Here is a 16735-nt window from a genome sequence, read left to right as displayed (position 1 = left end):
GCTGACTGCACAATAAGTGCTTTGCTTCATCACAGTCATGCTTTCTTACATCATTACAGTTAAATTTCCAGGCACCAAAACCTACATTGACCCTGAAACCTATGAGGACCCAAATAGAGCTGTCCATCAATTCGCCAAGGAGCTAGATGCCTCCTGTATTAAAATTGAGCGTGTGATTGGTGCAGGTAAGGCTGTTGTAGCTTCCTTGTTCAGCTGTTCCATTTAGCCAGGATCGAAAGTCATACATCATAATGACAGGCAAATAATTATACCTCAAGTATAGAACTTTTGCATTTACCTGAACTGTTGGAAGCAATGAGGCTGTACTTGTTTATGAGATCTCAAGAAAAAAAAGTGAAAAAGAAGCATGTGGCACAGAAGCATGTGTCTTCTGTTGGATTTTTAAGATACCCCTCTTTGATAAGCTACTTGCTTAATAGTTCTGGCCTGCTGTTTAAGAAATGATTTAGTATTTTTTTTAAATTAGAATGTTCCTGAAATTTGCTAGAATATACATTTTCTCTTACTTGATTTGCCATCTTCTTTTCATTTTTATCTTTTATTCATGCATTTGTAGGTGTTAGTTAGCCATTTAATTCCATGCAGAAAATTAATATCTGTGACTTATTTTTTAAATAATAAAATATTATATTCTATGTATACAATATATATTTTTAAATGTTAATTAATTTATTTTTGAGAGAGACAGAGCATGGGTTGGGGAGGGACAGAGAAAGAGGGAGAGAGAGAATATCGAGCAGGCCCCGATACTGGGCTTAAACTCAGGAACTTTGAAATCATGACCTGGGGATCAAGAGTCAGATGCCTAACCAACTGAGCCACCCAGGGACCCCTGTATACAATATATTTTCATAGTAATTATGCATTTTGTATTCGACTCCCTTAAGTTTAGCAGTCCTAGTGCATAGGAATTCCAGACTTTGAAATCTTTAAAAAATACTTGCTTCTCAAACTATAAAAGCAATAGCAATGTTTAGAATTTGCAAATGGGTCCTCAGGCTTTAATCACCAGTGTACATTATATACTGCATTTCAAATCTAAAGGTTGTTTCTAAAAAAGTTTTTGCTAATCCAGTTAAAAAATTATAGCTGCTTAAAAGTGTTTTCTGAATTACGCATTTACTTTGAAAGAAGAAATATTTTTGAGATTAACATACACCTGCCTGTTCTATTACTTCAGGAGAATTTGGAGAAGTCTGCAGTGGTCGTTTGAAACTTCCGGGGAAAAGAGATGTTGCGGTAGCCATAAAAACCCTCAAAGTTGGTTACACAGAAAAACAAAGGAGAGACTTTTTATGTGAAGCAAGCATCATGGGGCAGTTTGACCACCCAAATGTTGTCCATTTGGAAGGGGTGGTTACACGAGGTAGATATTGATACCTTTCATTTATCAAGTGGACTGTCAGAAATTAGTGTTTTGTGCCTAATTAAAAACTCAAATTATGAACATATTGTGTATTCTAAATGAATATTTTTTCTTGGTATATAATGGACTAAATTCTTCGTTTTTGTTACTACCTCAGAAAAAATCAGGATAAATGAAGGGAAGATTAGGGTAAAAGAATAACTGTTTATCTGCTTATCAGATAAACAGATGGAATGACTGATATTTTCATTTAGCCTCAACAGCCATAAAAGTGATACACTTTAAGGTTTTATGTTTTACATAAAGTGTCATTTTTTTCTGGGTTTTGTTCACAAAGCGAGAGTCAGAGGAACACACTGATTTTGTTCTTTAATTTTGTGAAACATAACTATCTTCCAGACAGACATTTAATAACTCCGAGCTTAGCAGCACTGGGGACATTAGAAACACTCAGCTCACCCATTCAGCCTTGCAGAAGAGCACCATGCATTTTATCAAGGGTGAAAAATGGGAATAAGCCTGAGGTTTACGTTATGGCTCCTGAAGCAACACTTTTTGTCTTATACGTATATATACATTTTTTTAATTTTAGGGAAGCCAGTCATGATAGTAATAGAATTCATGGAAAATGGAGCCCTAGATGCATTTCTCAGGGTAAGTAACAGAATCATCCTCCCATTAAATATAGTACCTATGCTACCACTATAATTTTTACTGTTGTTTACAGCATAAAATGTAAACATTATAAATTTTAACAGATCAGAAAATTGGCCTTCACAAAAAAGCCAATTAAATTAAAGATCAGAAGCCTAGTCTAGATTGAACTAGAACTTTTTGACCACATAAGTGGTACAGTGTAGTTTAAAAAAATAGTTTTCATTAATGTAGTCCCTCAGATGTAGAGCATACTACTTGAAGCTCTTTACTCTGAATACATGGTGTAGAGTAACATTTTACCTTTGCACTACAATTATAAATTCAATACAAAGGTAATGCAGAGAAGACTAAAAAGTGATATACCTCTTGAGTACTGGCATGATGATCCCAGTTCTGTTCTGTGGAACCATTTCATATTGCTGTCTGAACACTGAGCACAAAAGATAGAATTACTAACATTTTTAGAAATTAATAATGTGTGATTATTTTCATAATAATTCTAAATATATAAACATACATATTTTTGCGCTGAGACTTTCACCTAAGAATATAAACAGATGTTAGCCTTATTCCAAATGGCAAGGAGAAGCTAATCTAAAGAATGAGAGGACATGCAGTATTATCATACATAATCTGCAATGATACATTCAACTTAAATTTATAAGCAATGAGAAGATTTAGGGAAATCTTTATTAATGTGTAACTATCAACTCTTGGGAATAAAGCATCACCTGGCAGATTTATCAACTCAAACCAATATCTCCATGCACTGTACTTATAATTCAGTTGGAGAAATCTGTGAGTTAGAAATGGGTTAGAAATATGGGGCTGCCAGTCTGGTTGCAAAGAGCTCTCGATCCCATTTGCTAGTGCATCTGGTTTAGAGAATCTTTGTTGCAGGTAATGTTCCCACCAGTAACAAAATGGGGAAAAATATAAAAAGCAAACAAAGTCAGCCAGTATAATCATTTTTTTCCTTTCCCTTTTTTATCAAGAATTTTCTCCTTTCCCTTTTTTATCATTTGGAGAAAAAAATCTTAATACATATGTTCATCCCCTTATATATTTCTAGACTACTTCTATAATATTTTAGCAAGTGGAAAAACTTTTGCCTCAAAAATCCTGCATACTTTTGGGCCTGCGTAACCTGATTCTGTTTTTAATCAATATAAATAACATATCAATGTAAATAACTAAACAATTCCCAAAAGTTTATTTGGTATTATTTGACTGTCAGTTGTATCAGCACCTGTTTTGTTTTTTTTGTACATGTCTGTATTCAATAGAAGATTAGTTAATTTCTATTATGCTCTAGTAAATCACTAGTGTGCAGACATTTTTAATGATAATTTTTCCCTTTGAAAGTAGAGTGAAAGGATGTTTATTCTTGTCTTCCTGTAGAAACATGACGGGCAATTTACAGTCATTCAGTTAGTAGGAATGCTGAGAGGAATTGCTGCTGGAATGAGATATTTGGCCGATATGGGATATGTTCACAGGGATCTCGCAGCTCGCAATATTCTTGTCAACAGCAATCTTGTTTGTAAAGTGTCGGATTTCGGCCTGTCCCGGGTTATAGAGGACGATCCAGAAGCTGTCTATACAACGACTGTAAGAAAAAGTCTCTTACTGCACCTCTTCGTATTCCTGAGATTTTCCTACCAAGAAAGCAGGACTCAATAATACAAAACTGAATGGTAGAAAAGAGGCAAATAGATCTCAGCTTTTTGTTGTTACTGGTTTTCTTTTTTCCTTTTGGAAGAACCATACTTGTTTTTCCACTCTGCATACAGACGAAGAGAAGTAAGATAAGAATGGCAAGAGGCTTTTGTCATATCAGGGTGCTCACGTACACAGCGTACGATTGTATACAGTAACACCTAGTTGCTAGTTCTCATAATTGTAGCAGAGAAATAGAGTCCCATTTTAAATAAAGATTTCAACAGAATATTAACTATGCTAATTCTTATAACTTTTGGGACATTAGCAAAAAGGAAAATATATGAGGATTTAGTTGAATTTCCCCACATTTCATTCCATTTTAATAGTTATGTTGCCTAATTTGTCATTGTCTTTTGACTAGACTCATGGCCTAAGACCACCTAAGGGCCCATTAAATTGAGTGGCCTTAAAAACGAAAACTTGTAATGACATTTTAAAAACAGATTAGTAAGTTTGAACACACTTAGAGAGATTCAAGATGGATACTGCTGAATTGCTAACCAAATACACAGATGTTTAACTGTAGCTTTATAGTTCTGCTATAAATGATTTTTCTAAGTTATTATGCATATTTAACATTTTAATTTCTTTGTATAACAGGGTGGAAAAATTCCCGTAAGGTGGACAGCACCTGAAGCCATCCAGTACCGGAAATTCACATCAGCCAGTGATGTATGGAGCTACGGAATAGTCATGTGGGAAGTTATGTCTTATGGAGAGAGACCTTATTGGGACATGTCAAATCAAGATGTAGGTGTTACACTATTTAAACAAAAAGGGTTTTGTACATTAATATCCATTGTTATTGGAGCATGTAGGTAATCAATGGCTCATAAGAAGAAACTTATATAGCATTATGAAAATATGACTGCTGAGTTTTCACAATCATTCCCACAAAATGACCATAAATTAGTGGTTCAGTTAAGTTCACTTTGAACATTGCTTTTTCTTTAAAAAAAAAAAAAAAACCTCTCTCAATATATAGAAGCTTACAAAGGATCTTTATCCTGAGTGAAGATAATGATGCTGTACTTGTAGAGCTGTTGTGGGAAAACCACATGAGCAAAGGAGTCATTTGCAGAGGGGAGGAAGGAAGCCAGTGTTTTATTTTGTCTTTGAAGCTTCTCTCTCTTTTTCTTTTAATGTTCTCAGTAAACCTTTTTAACTTGTCTACTGTTGGTTGATTTGATTAAATTTTAATTTCATGAGACAAGCTAAATCTTATGATCAATGCTGGTAGGTGTTCCATAGTGATATTTTAGAATCTAATCACAATGGGAGTACTTTTGGAAACTCCTAAAAAGTCAGTACTTGTTAAATATGTATCCTGTTGCATACTAAGGCATAAAACACACTATGGTCCATTGAGAAAAGAAGATGATGGCAGTTCTAGAAGGGATACATCTCACACCAAGAGGCCACTGACAAAACAGTACAGCATAAATGCAAGTGAATATTTGCTTCTATTCGGTTGAATTTTATGAAATGAACATTTTTGTACATCAGAAACTTTCAAATACTGACAGATTTATTACAATTAAACTTAACTGAAAATGTGAGTGAAATCTAGAAAAAAGTAGGGCAAGTATAAAATCTAGGAACATACTCTGGGTTTGAACTAGCAATCTGGAGAAGACTTTGGTTCATAGCTAATGAAAGAATTTTCCAAAGAGGCATATTGGATGGTCCAAAAGCAAAAGCTTAGCAAAGCATGTGGAGACCAACCAAATAGATACCCTATGCTAGCACAGAGCTCTGCACGCTGGTAGCGATTCGATCTGCAGAGTAAGTTGGGGCAAATTGATGAAAGGCTTTTATGAAGGAGTTTAGAAATGGTACAAATGCACAGTCATGAAGAATAAAGAAATAAGTGCTACTTGAGGAAAGTCTAAATCGCAATTTAAAAGAAGGCTATGACCAACCAACTGGAAAAGTCAGTTTGCGAAGTACTATAAACATGGACAGCAATAGAAGCTGAGTAAAATTAAAATTGAGTTATTTTTCAAAAAGATGTTATGAATATTGTTACATAAAATCAGTATTTTGGATTTGAGTTTAGAATTTACCATCTCAAAATCCTATGGTCTTAAAATTTGTAAATAGTTATTTTTGACACCTAGAATCAGATTGTTTTTGGTAAGGTTGTTTTCAGTAAATCTCCCCCCAAATTTCTGAATGAACTGCAAAGTTCACAGCCTGACAAGGTGGCGCTTTTAAGTCATTTAAATCTTTTGGTGTTTTGAACTGAGGGATGACATGAAACTTTTTTGTATTTTTGGTTTTGGTTTTTGTTTTTCAAAGATAAAAGTCTATATGATGAGTCCGTTTGGCAGAGGCAAAGTTGTTAGTATTTGACAGGACTCAGTGTCAAAGATTTCATGGACTGTCAAAATGTAGGCAAACAAATCCTTGGGGCAGAGAAAGAGAAATATTTACATTCCCCAGACACTCAGTGGAGTTTCATTTCTTTTGACACCTTCCTTCTGTACTAGATTCAAACATAACGGGAATGACAGGAATATAAGATGACTTAAATTCAAACTTCACTTTACTTCGGAAAACAAATATTAGAAATGGTGAAGAAGAAAAAAATCTTCAATTTTAATTTTTAGAATTCCTTAAATATTGTCTTTCCTGAAAATGAAACATGAAAAATATATAGTTAGTATATCAAAAAATAATAAATATTTGTACTGATCAAATGAAATTATTATGTCTACAGTGATGTTTACATCTGATCTAGAACATTTAGCACCAATTTTCTTCTTTTTTGTAATTTTGAAGGTCTGAATTATAAATTCCTACACTAGTTTGTACATAGTAAGGGATTACCTACATAGCTCAGGTTTTTAGTGAAATTTATATTACTGTTCCTCTTGTAGGATAATATTAATTATTTTATACTTATGCTGTTAAAGCGCTATTTGAGCAATTATATGTATATGTTTCAAAATGGAAATGGTGAAAAAAATGAATAATTCAAAATAATGAATTTCATTCTGGCAGAAAATTCTCTATATAAGAGCTTTTTTGCTTGAAATCTCTGGTAGGAGTTCATGGAAACACTGAAGAGATCTGACAATCCCCTTATGCATGTGAAAATCCTGTATATGTGTGAATAGATTGTGGGAAGTTTGCTTTCAACAGATTTTCCTAGATAATTACTTTTTTAAAATTAGGTTAGATTCATTTATTAAGTGAATTATATTAACTTTATATTGTTCAGATTTAGTTTCTAGGAGTTTGTCAGGAATTTTAGAAAGCCTTCAAATTTCAAATGCCTTGGATTTAGAAGACTTTTCATAAGACACCATGAAAACAAGATGTAAATTGATGGTTATGTTTCTAAGCAAATCCACAAAATTCCAGGCTGAGTGCTGAAGGGAAGTTTCTGTGATCTTTCTGAACAGACAAGCATATTATAGAAGACAGTGAGGTAGATAGTTTCCAGAAGGCTTTATCTGCATGCTAGGCAGAGCAGTGAGCAAGAAAAACTTGGGAAAAGGTAGTATGTATGTGTATGATGATACCCACATTCAAACAGGTTACCACTTGATTAACACTTGAATGGATTCTTATTGTATTTTGACATACTTGTTGCTTTCTTGAATTTTCACTGCAATGGAAGCAGTTAGAATTTAGTTATTTGCTATTAAAATAACTAATATTGAGAGTGAATATCCCAAAGAAATTTCTCATTTTCATTCTTAAAAATCTGCAGATGTTTAGCCCTTTCCTTAATGGCTTTTCAAAGAAAATTCTTTATATATGTCAAACATAATAAATATTACAGAAATTGAAGATATTATTTGGCATTCACAGCAGCTATGGATTAATTAAATGTATGTGTTAATTAGTTCAAATAAAATTATTACCCTCGAATTTTTATGTTCTTTAGATAGATTACATTTTTTCTGTTTATAGTACTCTACAAAGTCATTTGTTTCCTCTTTAACCTAAGCCAATAAATTGTTAGTTTAACTAGTAGTAGTCATAAGGATAGTAAAAAAAAAAGAAAAAAAGGAACATTCCATAAAGATATTGGACATAAAGACAAATTCTTAAAGTGGGTCATTAAAAGACATTTAAGAGCTTCAAAAATATAATAATACACCTTAACTAAATTTGCTCTCAGTTATATTGTGAGCCTTCAACTTTTCCTTTTGAAAGTCACCACTAATTTACGACTTTCTATTTTTTATATTATGATAGCAACAAAATTGTGATTTTTTTTGGTAAAACTTTGCTATAATCCCATATTTGGGGTCCAGAATATTTTATTTCATGAACCGTGGGTCATACATTATTGTGAGGTTAATGGAATAGAGATGAGCATGAGCAGAGAGCAGAGGTTTGTCATGTTAGATCCCATTTTGAGTTATTACAGGCCCATTATCATGAGGTCTTTCTGTGTTCTTTTTCCTCTTAATGACAGTGGTCATACTCTGATAATACTGAAACACTTCACAGCAAGCAACTTTGGTGTTTATTTCTAAGTCTTTCTTTACAGTATATACCAAAGCCATGCACCCAGTTATATCCCAGTGGTCTTTTATAAATATCATTTACCCATCACTTCCTGTTAATCTGGGACCAGTCTAGAATTAGAAATTGCTTAACATTTTTCTTTTATTAGAAGATTAAGGCTAGATCTGGGCAGGTAGGTGCCTGTCCAACAGATTTCTAGAAATATCACATAAAGATCTTTAAAATGAATTCTGTGAATAATTATGTAATGCTCTAAGAAGTGTAAATTCAACCATTTCACCCACGTGCCTTATTTCCAAGAATGTATAACTATTTGCAGAAAGTACTTCTTATTTTCCCAATTGGAAATAAAATGCAGCTAACCAAGTAAAAGCTGCAGAACTTCTAGATTCAGTTTGTGCCTGAATCATCCCCCATCGGCAGGTTTATCCTCAAAGGGGATGTATACCTTGGATTATGACAGCTGGCGCTCAATAGAAGCCAAAGGTTCCCAGCAGTTATCTTTAGTGCTCCAATAGGTAGGTGCATGATTGTTAATAGGAAGTTTAGGGTCCCCAAGTCCATTCCCAATAGAGAACATCTTTTATTTTAAATGCTATCCTTAGCTGCTTTTCCGTTAAAAATGTGTCCACCACTGTATACATCTTTGAAAGCCAGACATTTCATATTATGCTGAAATAAATATTTTCCTGCTGTAATAATAGAATATGAAATCCCTGTAATGCAACAGGACAAACTACAAAGGTTCATTAACTCATTCCTGTAAGAGTCATTTAATGGTATTATGTTCATTGGCACAAAGACTTAAGAACATGTTGTGCTCAAAGATGAAGAATTCTAAATGTTTTTATGAAGACTGGGAGAGCTGTTGAGGAATATTAATGTCAGGAGGATTATGATCAGATTTAGATTTATACTTAATTTTGTTCTTTTAATTTTATTTTTAAGTAACCTCTACACCCATCCTGGGGCTTGAACTTAACAATTCCAAGATCAAGATTTGCTTGCTCCATGGCTGAGCCAGCCAGGTGCCCCTAGATTTACATTTTAAAAGATTATTTAGAAGGAAAGGAAAAAGGAAAGATCACTCTACATGCATTGTTTCTTTCTGGACATCTGAACACAAATCACAAGCAGGGACATAGGTGAGAAGGTGATTGAAAGTTATAAGGATTGCACGAATGTTAGCATGAGAAATTGTCCTCTCAAATCAGAAAGATACTGCTTATGTTCAAATACAAACAACCTCAAATGTAAGGAAAGCTACTCTTTTCCCAATTAAAAAAAATGCCTCTCAAGTATATTGTTCATTTTGAATACATTAAATTTTAGAAATTGTTTATTTACTTATTCAGTTTAAGTCACTGTTTAAATAACTTAACTGAGCTTTCCAAAGTACATCATTTTTACTTGTATTCAAGTTTTTTAACATATCGCCCCACTGAATCCAAGTATAGGGCTGTCATTGGACTGTTATACAAAGCCATGGAAAAGTCTTTGCATTTAATAATAGTTTTTTAAATTTAATTTCTCCTATAATTATATATTTGTGATTTTTACAGTTACCATTGTGTTTGTGTAATGTATAGCTTTCTGAAGTCTGAATTTTATTTTTTATTTTATTTTTAATTTTTTTAATGTTTATTTTTGAGAGAGAAACAGACAGAGTGCTTGTGGGGAAGGGGCAGAGAGAGAGAGAGAGAGAGAATCTGAAACAGGCTGAGCTGACAGCACAGAGCCTGACACGGGGGCTCGAACCCACGAACTGTGAGATCATGACCTGGGCCACTAGAAGCCTAACCAACTGAGCTACCAGGTGCCCCTGAAGTCTGGGATATTTTAGAGGACTGCTTACAAGATACATAACCTTTGTAGCAATGAGATCATAAACAAGGACATTTTTAAATTTCTGTCCTTTGTCCTTCATTAGCATTCAGTACCAACACTGATTAAGGTCACCTAAGGCTAAGGTTTTTATTTTTCCTCATAATTGTTATTCAAAATAAAGTACTTCTCCTATGGTTTGAGCACACACACACACACACACACACACACACACACACACATATATATATATATATTTAAGAAGAAGCATCATTAGAAAATGGTGACTGATGATTGGAAAGGCCATTAATTGATTAGTAAAAGGTTTTAGGGAAAGTGAGAAATTCAGTTATAAATAGGGTATGAGATGCTTATGGAAAATCCAGTTGAAGGTATCTAGTAAACTGATGTATGAGACATACAATATAGTAATCAGGAGAGAATTTCAACTGAGAATTATATCTTATAACACTTTCCAAAAATTAGTGTATTTAAGTGAACCTATTTACCTTTTAAATTTTATTAATTTGCATATAGAGATTTTTCTTAGAGTGTATTTTTTTTCTTATACAAAGGAATTTCTGTAAAAATTGTTGAGGCCAGCTAATTTATTCATTCAGTTCTGCAACCTTTTACATTTTAATGTGTTATTCTGGAATGTCAACATGCATCTTAGTGATATGTTTCCCTACAAATATTAAGTTAATCAATATCTATATATCTATATCTATATCTATATATATATATATAAAGTTTATTTACTTATTTTGAGAGAGAGAGAGAGTGCAAGCAGGGGAGGGGCAGAGAGAGGTAGACAGAGAATCTCAGGCAGAGCCCAGTGCAGGGCTCGAACCCACCAACCGCAGGATCATGACCTGAGTTGAAACCAAGAGTCAGAAGCCTAACCAACTGAGCCACCCAGCCGCTCATGTTAATCAATATTTCTTAAAGTCCGCATTTGTCTACCTCCTCTTGCTTTTATTTTCTTCAGAAACCTTAGGTTTCCTCTTTGATTTTTTCCAGAATCATTTTTTTATATTTCTACTGCTATTTTGTCAGTCAGTATAAAAAAAAGTGATCCATTAATCCCCCTTGATATTATTCTAAAGTTTTACAAGTCCCTCTTATTTGTGTTGTTCGCCTTGGTAATTATTTTCCTGTGCTGTTCAGATTTGTAACAATTTCTGGCTTTTAACGTCAATTTTTGCTTTCCATTTAAACAAACAAACAAAAAGTCTGAATAATAAACTTTAAGACTTTTTGATTGCCATGTACCAATGTTTATGGAAACTTATTTTCCATGAAAGCTTGATATAGTGTTTAGGCTGTTACTAGATATAAGCAGACATCAATGTGCTGATAAAAGTTTAACAACCAGCACTCTGACTGGGAAAGCCCTAACTTGTAGCCTTCCCCACTTTCCTGGTATAACTCTCCTTCCGTCCTCTTCCCCAAGGCTGATTTCAGTCTGCCAGTGTGAGATCAATAACTTGGAGCTGGAAAGTGATGCTGTCACCTTCATGAACCACTGTATGCTATTCACGCCAGCACATCACTATTTAACACTACATATTTCATAAGTATATAGGCTCTATGGTATTTAAAGTAATAGTGGGCTTGGTAATATTTTCTATCATAATTCATTCTGCATTTTGATACCTTGTTTGTAAGTGTCATTTGAACTCTGCAAAACAGTGACACTTTTGGGGGGGTTAAATTCGGGGTAACTGATAACCTTCTTCTTACAACTTGAATTCATAAATTTATGGATAAATATGTACATGTTCAACTATATGCAAGTAAAATGCTTTCATAACATATTCTGCTTTCAAAACCTATGGGATGACATTAATAGTTTTCTATCTATTGTACCTTGAGTGACTTTAATCGCTGCTCCCTATTGCAGAATTAGCCAGGAAGTGTCATGATAGCATGCTCTTCATGCAGCCCTTGCTAACATATTTAAGGTTCATAGATGTTTGGGGAAAAAATATGTCTTTTGTAAAGCTTCACGATGTGCTTCAATCTTTTCTGATTAATAACTTTGCCTACTGAATGATCCATTTTATTATCATTGAATCTCAATTAATAATATTTTAAATGTCCCTTTGGCTATTAGGTTATAAAAGCAATAGAAGAAGGTTATCGTTTACCAGCACCCATGGACTGCCCAGCTGGCCTTCACCAGTTGATGCTGGATTGTTGGCAAAAGGAACGTGCTGAAAGGCCAAAGTTTGAACAGATAGTTGGAATTCTAGACAAAATGATTCGAAACCCAAATAGTCTGAAAACACCCCTGGGAACTTGTAGTAGGTAAGAAATACCTAAGGGAATGGACTCTGGGAGACATTCAAATACTCACTTAAACCATCTGTCTTCCCAGTCTTAACCCAATGGCAAATTGACATTTGTGTTAAACTGTAAATCATGTTAAATTTATTGTGTTTATAAAAGTATTTTTTTTCTTTTCAGATATCTGGCTTACCTTTATTGAATTAGTGTTTAAAGGAACCTATTGTTACTGTCTTTTGTTTTTCTTAAGAGTTATGGTAGATATTGCTGGCTCTCATTTTAGAAGACTTTCTAAACTGGAATTTCGTGTTGAGGTGGCATTCCCCATTTTAAAATCATCATTAATATTATGTGGGATTTTATTATCACTATTGCTTTACTTTTTTGCATCCTATATTTTCTTGTTTTGCTTTGAGTTATTTAGTAAAATGATTCGTGAAGTTAAAAGTTTATGATAGAATTCAATACGTGATTAAAGAGATGTACTCACTAAAGAGAGTCCAAAGCACTCTATTCATTCTTTGTGTTTGGCTTGCTCTATTGAAGGTGTCTTACAAATTAATAAGCTTCAGCTTCCAGTTAAGCCTGATGCTCTTGTCTGTCCTGGTCTTCACGCCCCTGTGGAAGTATATTCACTGGGAACTGCAAGAGTGTCATTAGTACAGAGAAGACGTAATGTTCTCAATTGCACCACATGGTCTGAGCAAGGTAGCTGACAGCCAAATGTGCTTCCCTTACTGCCAGTCACTTTTGGCGAAGCAAATGAACAAAAAAATATGCACTAATTACAAATACTGTTGGTGTGCTTTTAAAAATATATAGAAGATGCAGTCTGGTGGTCATCAAATCCAAACAAAATGTAAGTTTTGGATTTTGTAGTTATTGGGCCACCTTCTTTACACATTAGAGTTTTTAATTTTTTTAATGTTGATTTATTTATTTGGAGAAAGAGAGGGTTAGAGAATGAGCTAGGGAGAGGCAGAGAGAGAGAATCCCAAGAAGCCACCACACTGTCAGCACAGAGCCTGACATGGGGCTCGATCCCACAAACCATGAGATCATGGCCTGAGCCAAAACCAGGAGTCAGATGCTTCGCTGAGTGAGCCACCCAGGTGCCCCTACACATTAGATTTTTGTTAACATATCTGTTTATTTTTTACTACAACATCAGTTAGAATATGTAATTTTACTCTTTATACCCTTATACATTTTTGTGAGCCCAGACATTTCTTTAGTCGTTCATGAATAAATTCGCTTTTCTGTTTCATTCCTATCTAGGCCAATAAGCCCTCTTTTGGATCAAAACACTCCTGACTTTACTACCTTTTGTTCAGTTGGAGAATGGCTACAGGCTATTAAGATGGAAAGATATAAAGATAACTTCACAGCCGCTGGCTACAACTCCCTTGAATCTGTGGCCAGGATGACTATTGAGTAAGTTAAAGCTCTCAAAATTCTATTTAAGCATTTACTAGGTACAATCCAAGCTTTATACATCAGGTCATTGTCCATGAATTACAGAGGTGTGAACCACAAAATCAGAGAGAAAAACATCTCTTTAAAAAGAAGTGTCCACTCTGTGGCAGGCATTATGCTAAACAGACCTTTGAACTTACAGTATATTCTTAAACTCTCACAGCAACAATTCTATTATGTCAATAGTTCTGTACACAATAAGGCGCAGGCTCAGAGAATTTAAATATTGTCCCTAAACTGACCCAAGTAGTAAGTGATAGCTAATGTGTCTCCATGGCCAGTATTCTAAACACTGCACAGTGAGCCACCTTCTTTCCTTAACCGTGTATCATTTAGGTGCCTATTCACTGAGGAAACTTTCTCCATTGCAAGGGAGGATTTCTTTCACCACGTTTGTATGACGTTAAAAACTCAAAGCTTCATACCCAGTACCACATTCATCATGACATCCACTATGATTACTTTCCAAAGAAGTCAAAGGAAGCTTAATTCAGTTAGCTATAACTAAGAGTTTCACTTCTGTTTTGGAAGGTGTGTGATCGATTCACTTTTTTTAAGTTCATTTATTTATTTTGAAAGAGACAGAGAGCGTGAGTGAGGGGAGGGGCAGGAGAATTCCAAGCAGCTCCAGGCTGCCAGCACCGGGCTGACATGGGGCTCAAACTCACAAAACTGTAAGATGGTGACCTGAGCTGAAACCAAGAGTTGGATGCTTAACCAACTGAGCCACCCAGGTGCCCCCATTTTTTTTAACCCAAAGACTGACAGTAAAGCAACTTCTAAAATTGCTACGAACTGAAAGTAAAAAGAAAAAATTGTCCTTTGTGGTTCCAACACAGATTATGTGGTTCTATAGGACATCTACTTCTTATCTCTGAACTTCAGCTTCATTTGCTGTAACGTAACTCTTTCGGGCAATGAGGTTCCTCTCAGTCAGCGTGTTTGAAAATGAGAAGCAATTATCGAGGTCCCATTAGTGGATCCAGTTTGTGAATTTCTCTGCAGAGGGTTTCACATTTTTCAGATGAGAAGGCCGGCAATCAGCTATTCTTTCCTGGCATGCCAGGAGGGGGCACCTGCGTGAATTTAAGCATGTGCGTGCTGTCTTGTTCGGTTCATTTGGAGTCACCATGTGAGTAGAGCTGGCATAATTACACCTTCTCTCTCCAAGACAGTCTACTTCCCTGAAAAATGATGTTTCTCAAAGTCTTCTTAGACTTTGTTGTACTGTTGCTATACTTTGGCTGCTTGCAAATACCTAAGCTCAGTCTTTCTGGCTATTAGGAAAGGTAAAGGCACATACACAGATGCAGTTAGTTTATGTCAAATTTAAGCTATTTAACATTTGCACATTTTAGAATTTTTTTTTTCTAAAATGGAGGCAAACAAACTGAAATGGAGTTGAGGATACAATCAATAATATGCACAGAATTGCCGCGTGATAATTTAACCCAGTATAAATCTTTTGTGATCCTTGAAGACTCTTGATTTACTAGACCCCAAAACATTTACATTCCTACTCCAGCCTAGTGGAACAGTGAAAAATTTTGAACTTCGCTTAGGTTCAAGAATACAGCATTTCAAATAACATTTCCTAATCTTAAGTTGATAGTAATTTTAAGACTTTGATAATTTCTTGGACAAAATTTCAAATCAGTTTAAAGATAACTCATGGCCAATCCATAGCCTGCGATGTTAGGTTCTTATGAAGGAATGAACTGATGAAGTTTGCCAGTCAGACCCGCTGCTGGGATGTGATCCTAAAACCCAAGACCACTAAGATAAGATCTGTTTACCCAAGATAAATAGATGTTTTAATTAAAGAGCTGATGACAGTTTCATCCTAAATACGTTCTTTGAAAGGTAACTAACAATGCATCTGTCTTTTGCAGAGATGTGATGAGTTTAGGGATCACACTGGTTGGCCATCAAAAGAAAATCATGAGCAGCATTCAGACTATGCGAGCACAAATGCTCCATTTACATGGGACTGGCATCCAGGTGTGATAAGCATTTCTCCCTCGTGAGGGAGATTCTGGACTGTGAGCGAACAGTGCTGGCCTTCGGTATATGCATAAGAAATGCTGCTAGAAGACAGTTGATGTCCTGGGTCCTTCCAACATGACATCGAAGACAAGATTTAAGAAGCACCTACAGACTTGAACTCCTAAGTGCCACCAGATTACATAAAAAAGGGAATTTAGGATCCACCCCCAGTGGCCAGGAAAACAGCAGTGACAATAAACACAAAGTACTACCTGAAAACATCCAAACACCTTGAGCTCTCTAACCTCCTTTTTATCTTATAGACTTTTTAAAATGTACATAAAGAATTTAAGAAAGAATATATTTGTCAAATAAAATCATGATCTTATTGTTAAAATCAATGAAATATTTTCCTTAAATATGTGATTTCAGATGATTCCTTTTTAAAACCATTTGTGTTTATTCTTCATAAGGACTTTGTTTTAGAAAGTTGTTTATAGCTTTGGACCTTTTTAGTGTTGATCTTTGACACATTACTACACTGGGTACCTTTGAAAGAATCTCAAATTAAAAGAAAAAAAAACATAGCATGATTGAAAATATATCTCCGTCAGAACATTGGTATCCTTTTTTGTGCCATTTTATTTTGTTTAATCAGTGCTGTTTTGATATCATTTGCTAATTGGCAGGTAGTCAAGAAAACGCAAGTTGCCAAGAGCTCTGGTATTTTTTAAAAAGAAATTTTTTTGTAAAGATCAGACAACACACTATCTTTTCAATGAAAAAAGCAATAATGATCCATAAATACTATAAGGCACTTTTAACAGATTGTTTATAGAGTGATTTTACTAGACAGAATTTAATAAAAAACAAAAAAACTCAAATTGTAGGTTTATGACTATA

General features: G+C 34.6%; 1 protein-coding gene across 4 annotated transcripts in view; it reads left to right on the top strand.

The window, feature by feature from the left end:
* The window catches only part of EPHA7 (EPH receptor A7), a 168270-nt gene extending 152070 nt beyond the window's left edge, over window positions 1-16200 (top strand). For 2 of the 4 annotated variants that reach the window (XM_039223796.1, XM_039223794.1), the window contains exons 10-17: window positions 72-185; window positions 1202-1387; window positions 1980-2041; window positions 3446-3655; window positions 4367-4516; window positions 12198-12391; window positions 13649-13804; window positions 15739-16200. In XM_039223796.1, coding sequence (XP_039079727.1) covers window positions 72-185; window positions 1202-1387; window positions 1980-2041; window positions 3446-3655; window positions 4367-4516; window positions 12198-12391; window positions 13649-13804; window positions 15739-15853 — 1187 coding nt within the window. In that variant the 3' untranslated portion in view covers window positions 15854-16200. Of the gene's footprint in view, window positions 1-59; window positions 186-1201; window positions 1388-1979; window positions 2042-3445; window positions 3656-4366; window positions 4517-12197; window positions 12392-13648; window positions 13805-15738 lie in introns of all 4 variants that reach the window. The other 2 variants (XM_039223795.1, XM_039223793.1) reach the window with 1 other exon arrangement.
* The last annotated feature ends 535 nt before the right edge of the window (window positions 16201-16735 follow it).

This window comes from Hyaena hyaena, unplaced genomic scaffold (assembly GCF_003009895.1).
Source record: "Hyaena hyaena isolate Hyena2069 unplaced genomic scaffold, ASM300989v1 scaffold_1440, whole genome shotgun sequence".
In the NCBI taxonomy this organism is placed as follows: Eukaryota; Metazoa; Chordata; class Mammalia; order Carnivora; family Hyaenidae; genus Hyaena; species Hyaena hyaena.
The sequence above is the reverse complement of the archived record's forward strand: the minus strand, read 5'-3'. Positions and strand labels throughout refer to the sequence as shown.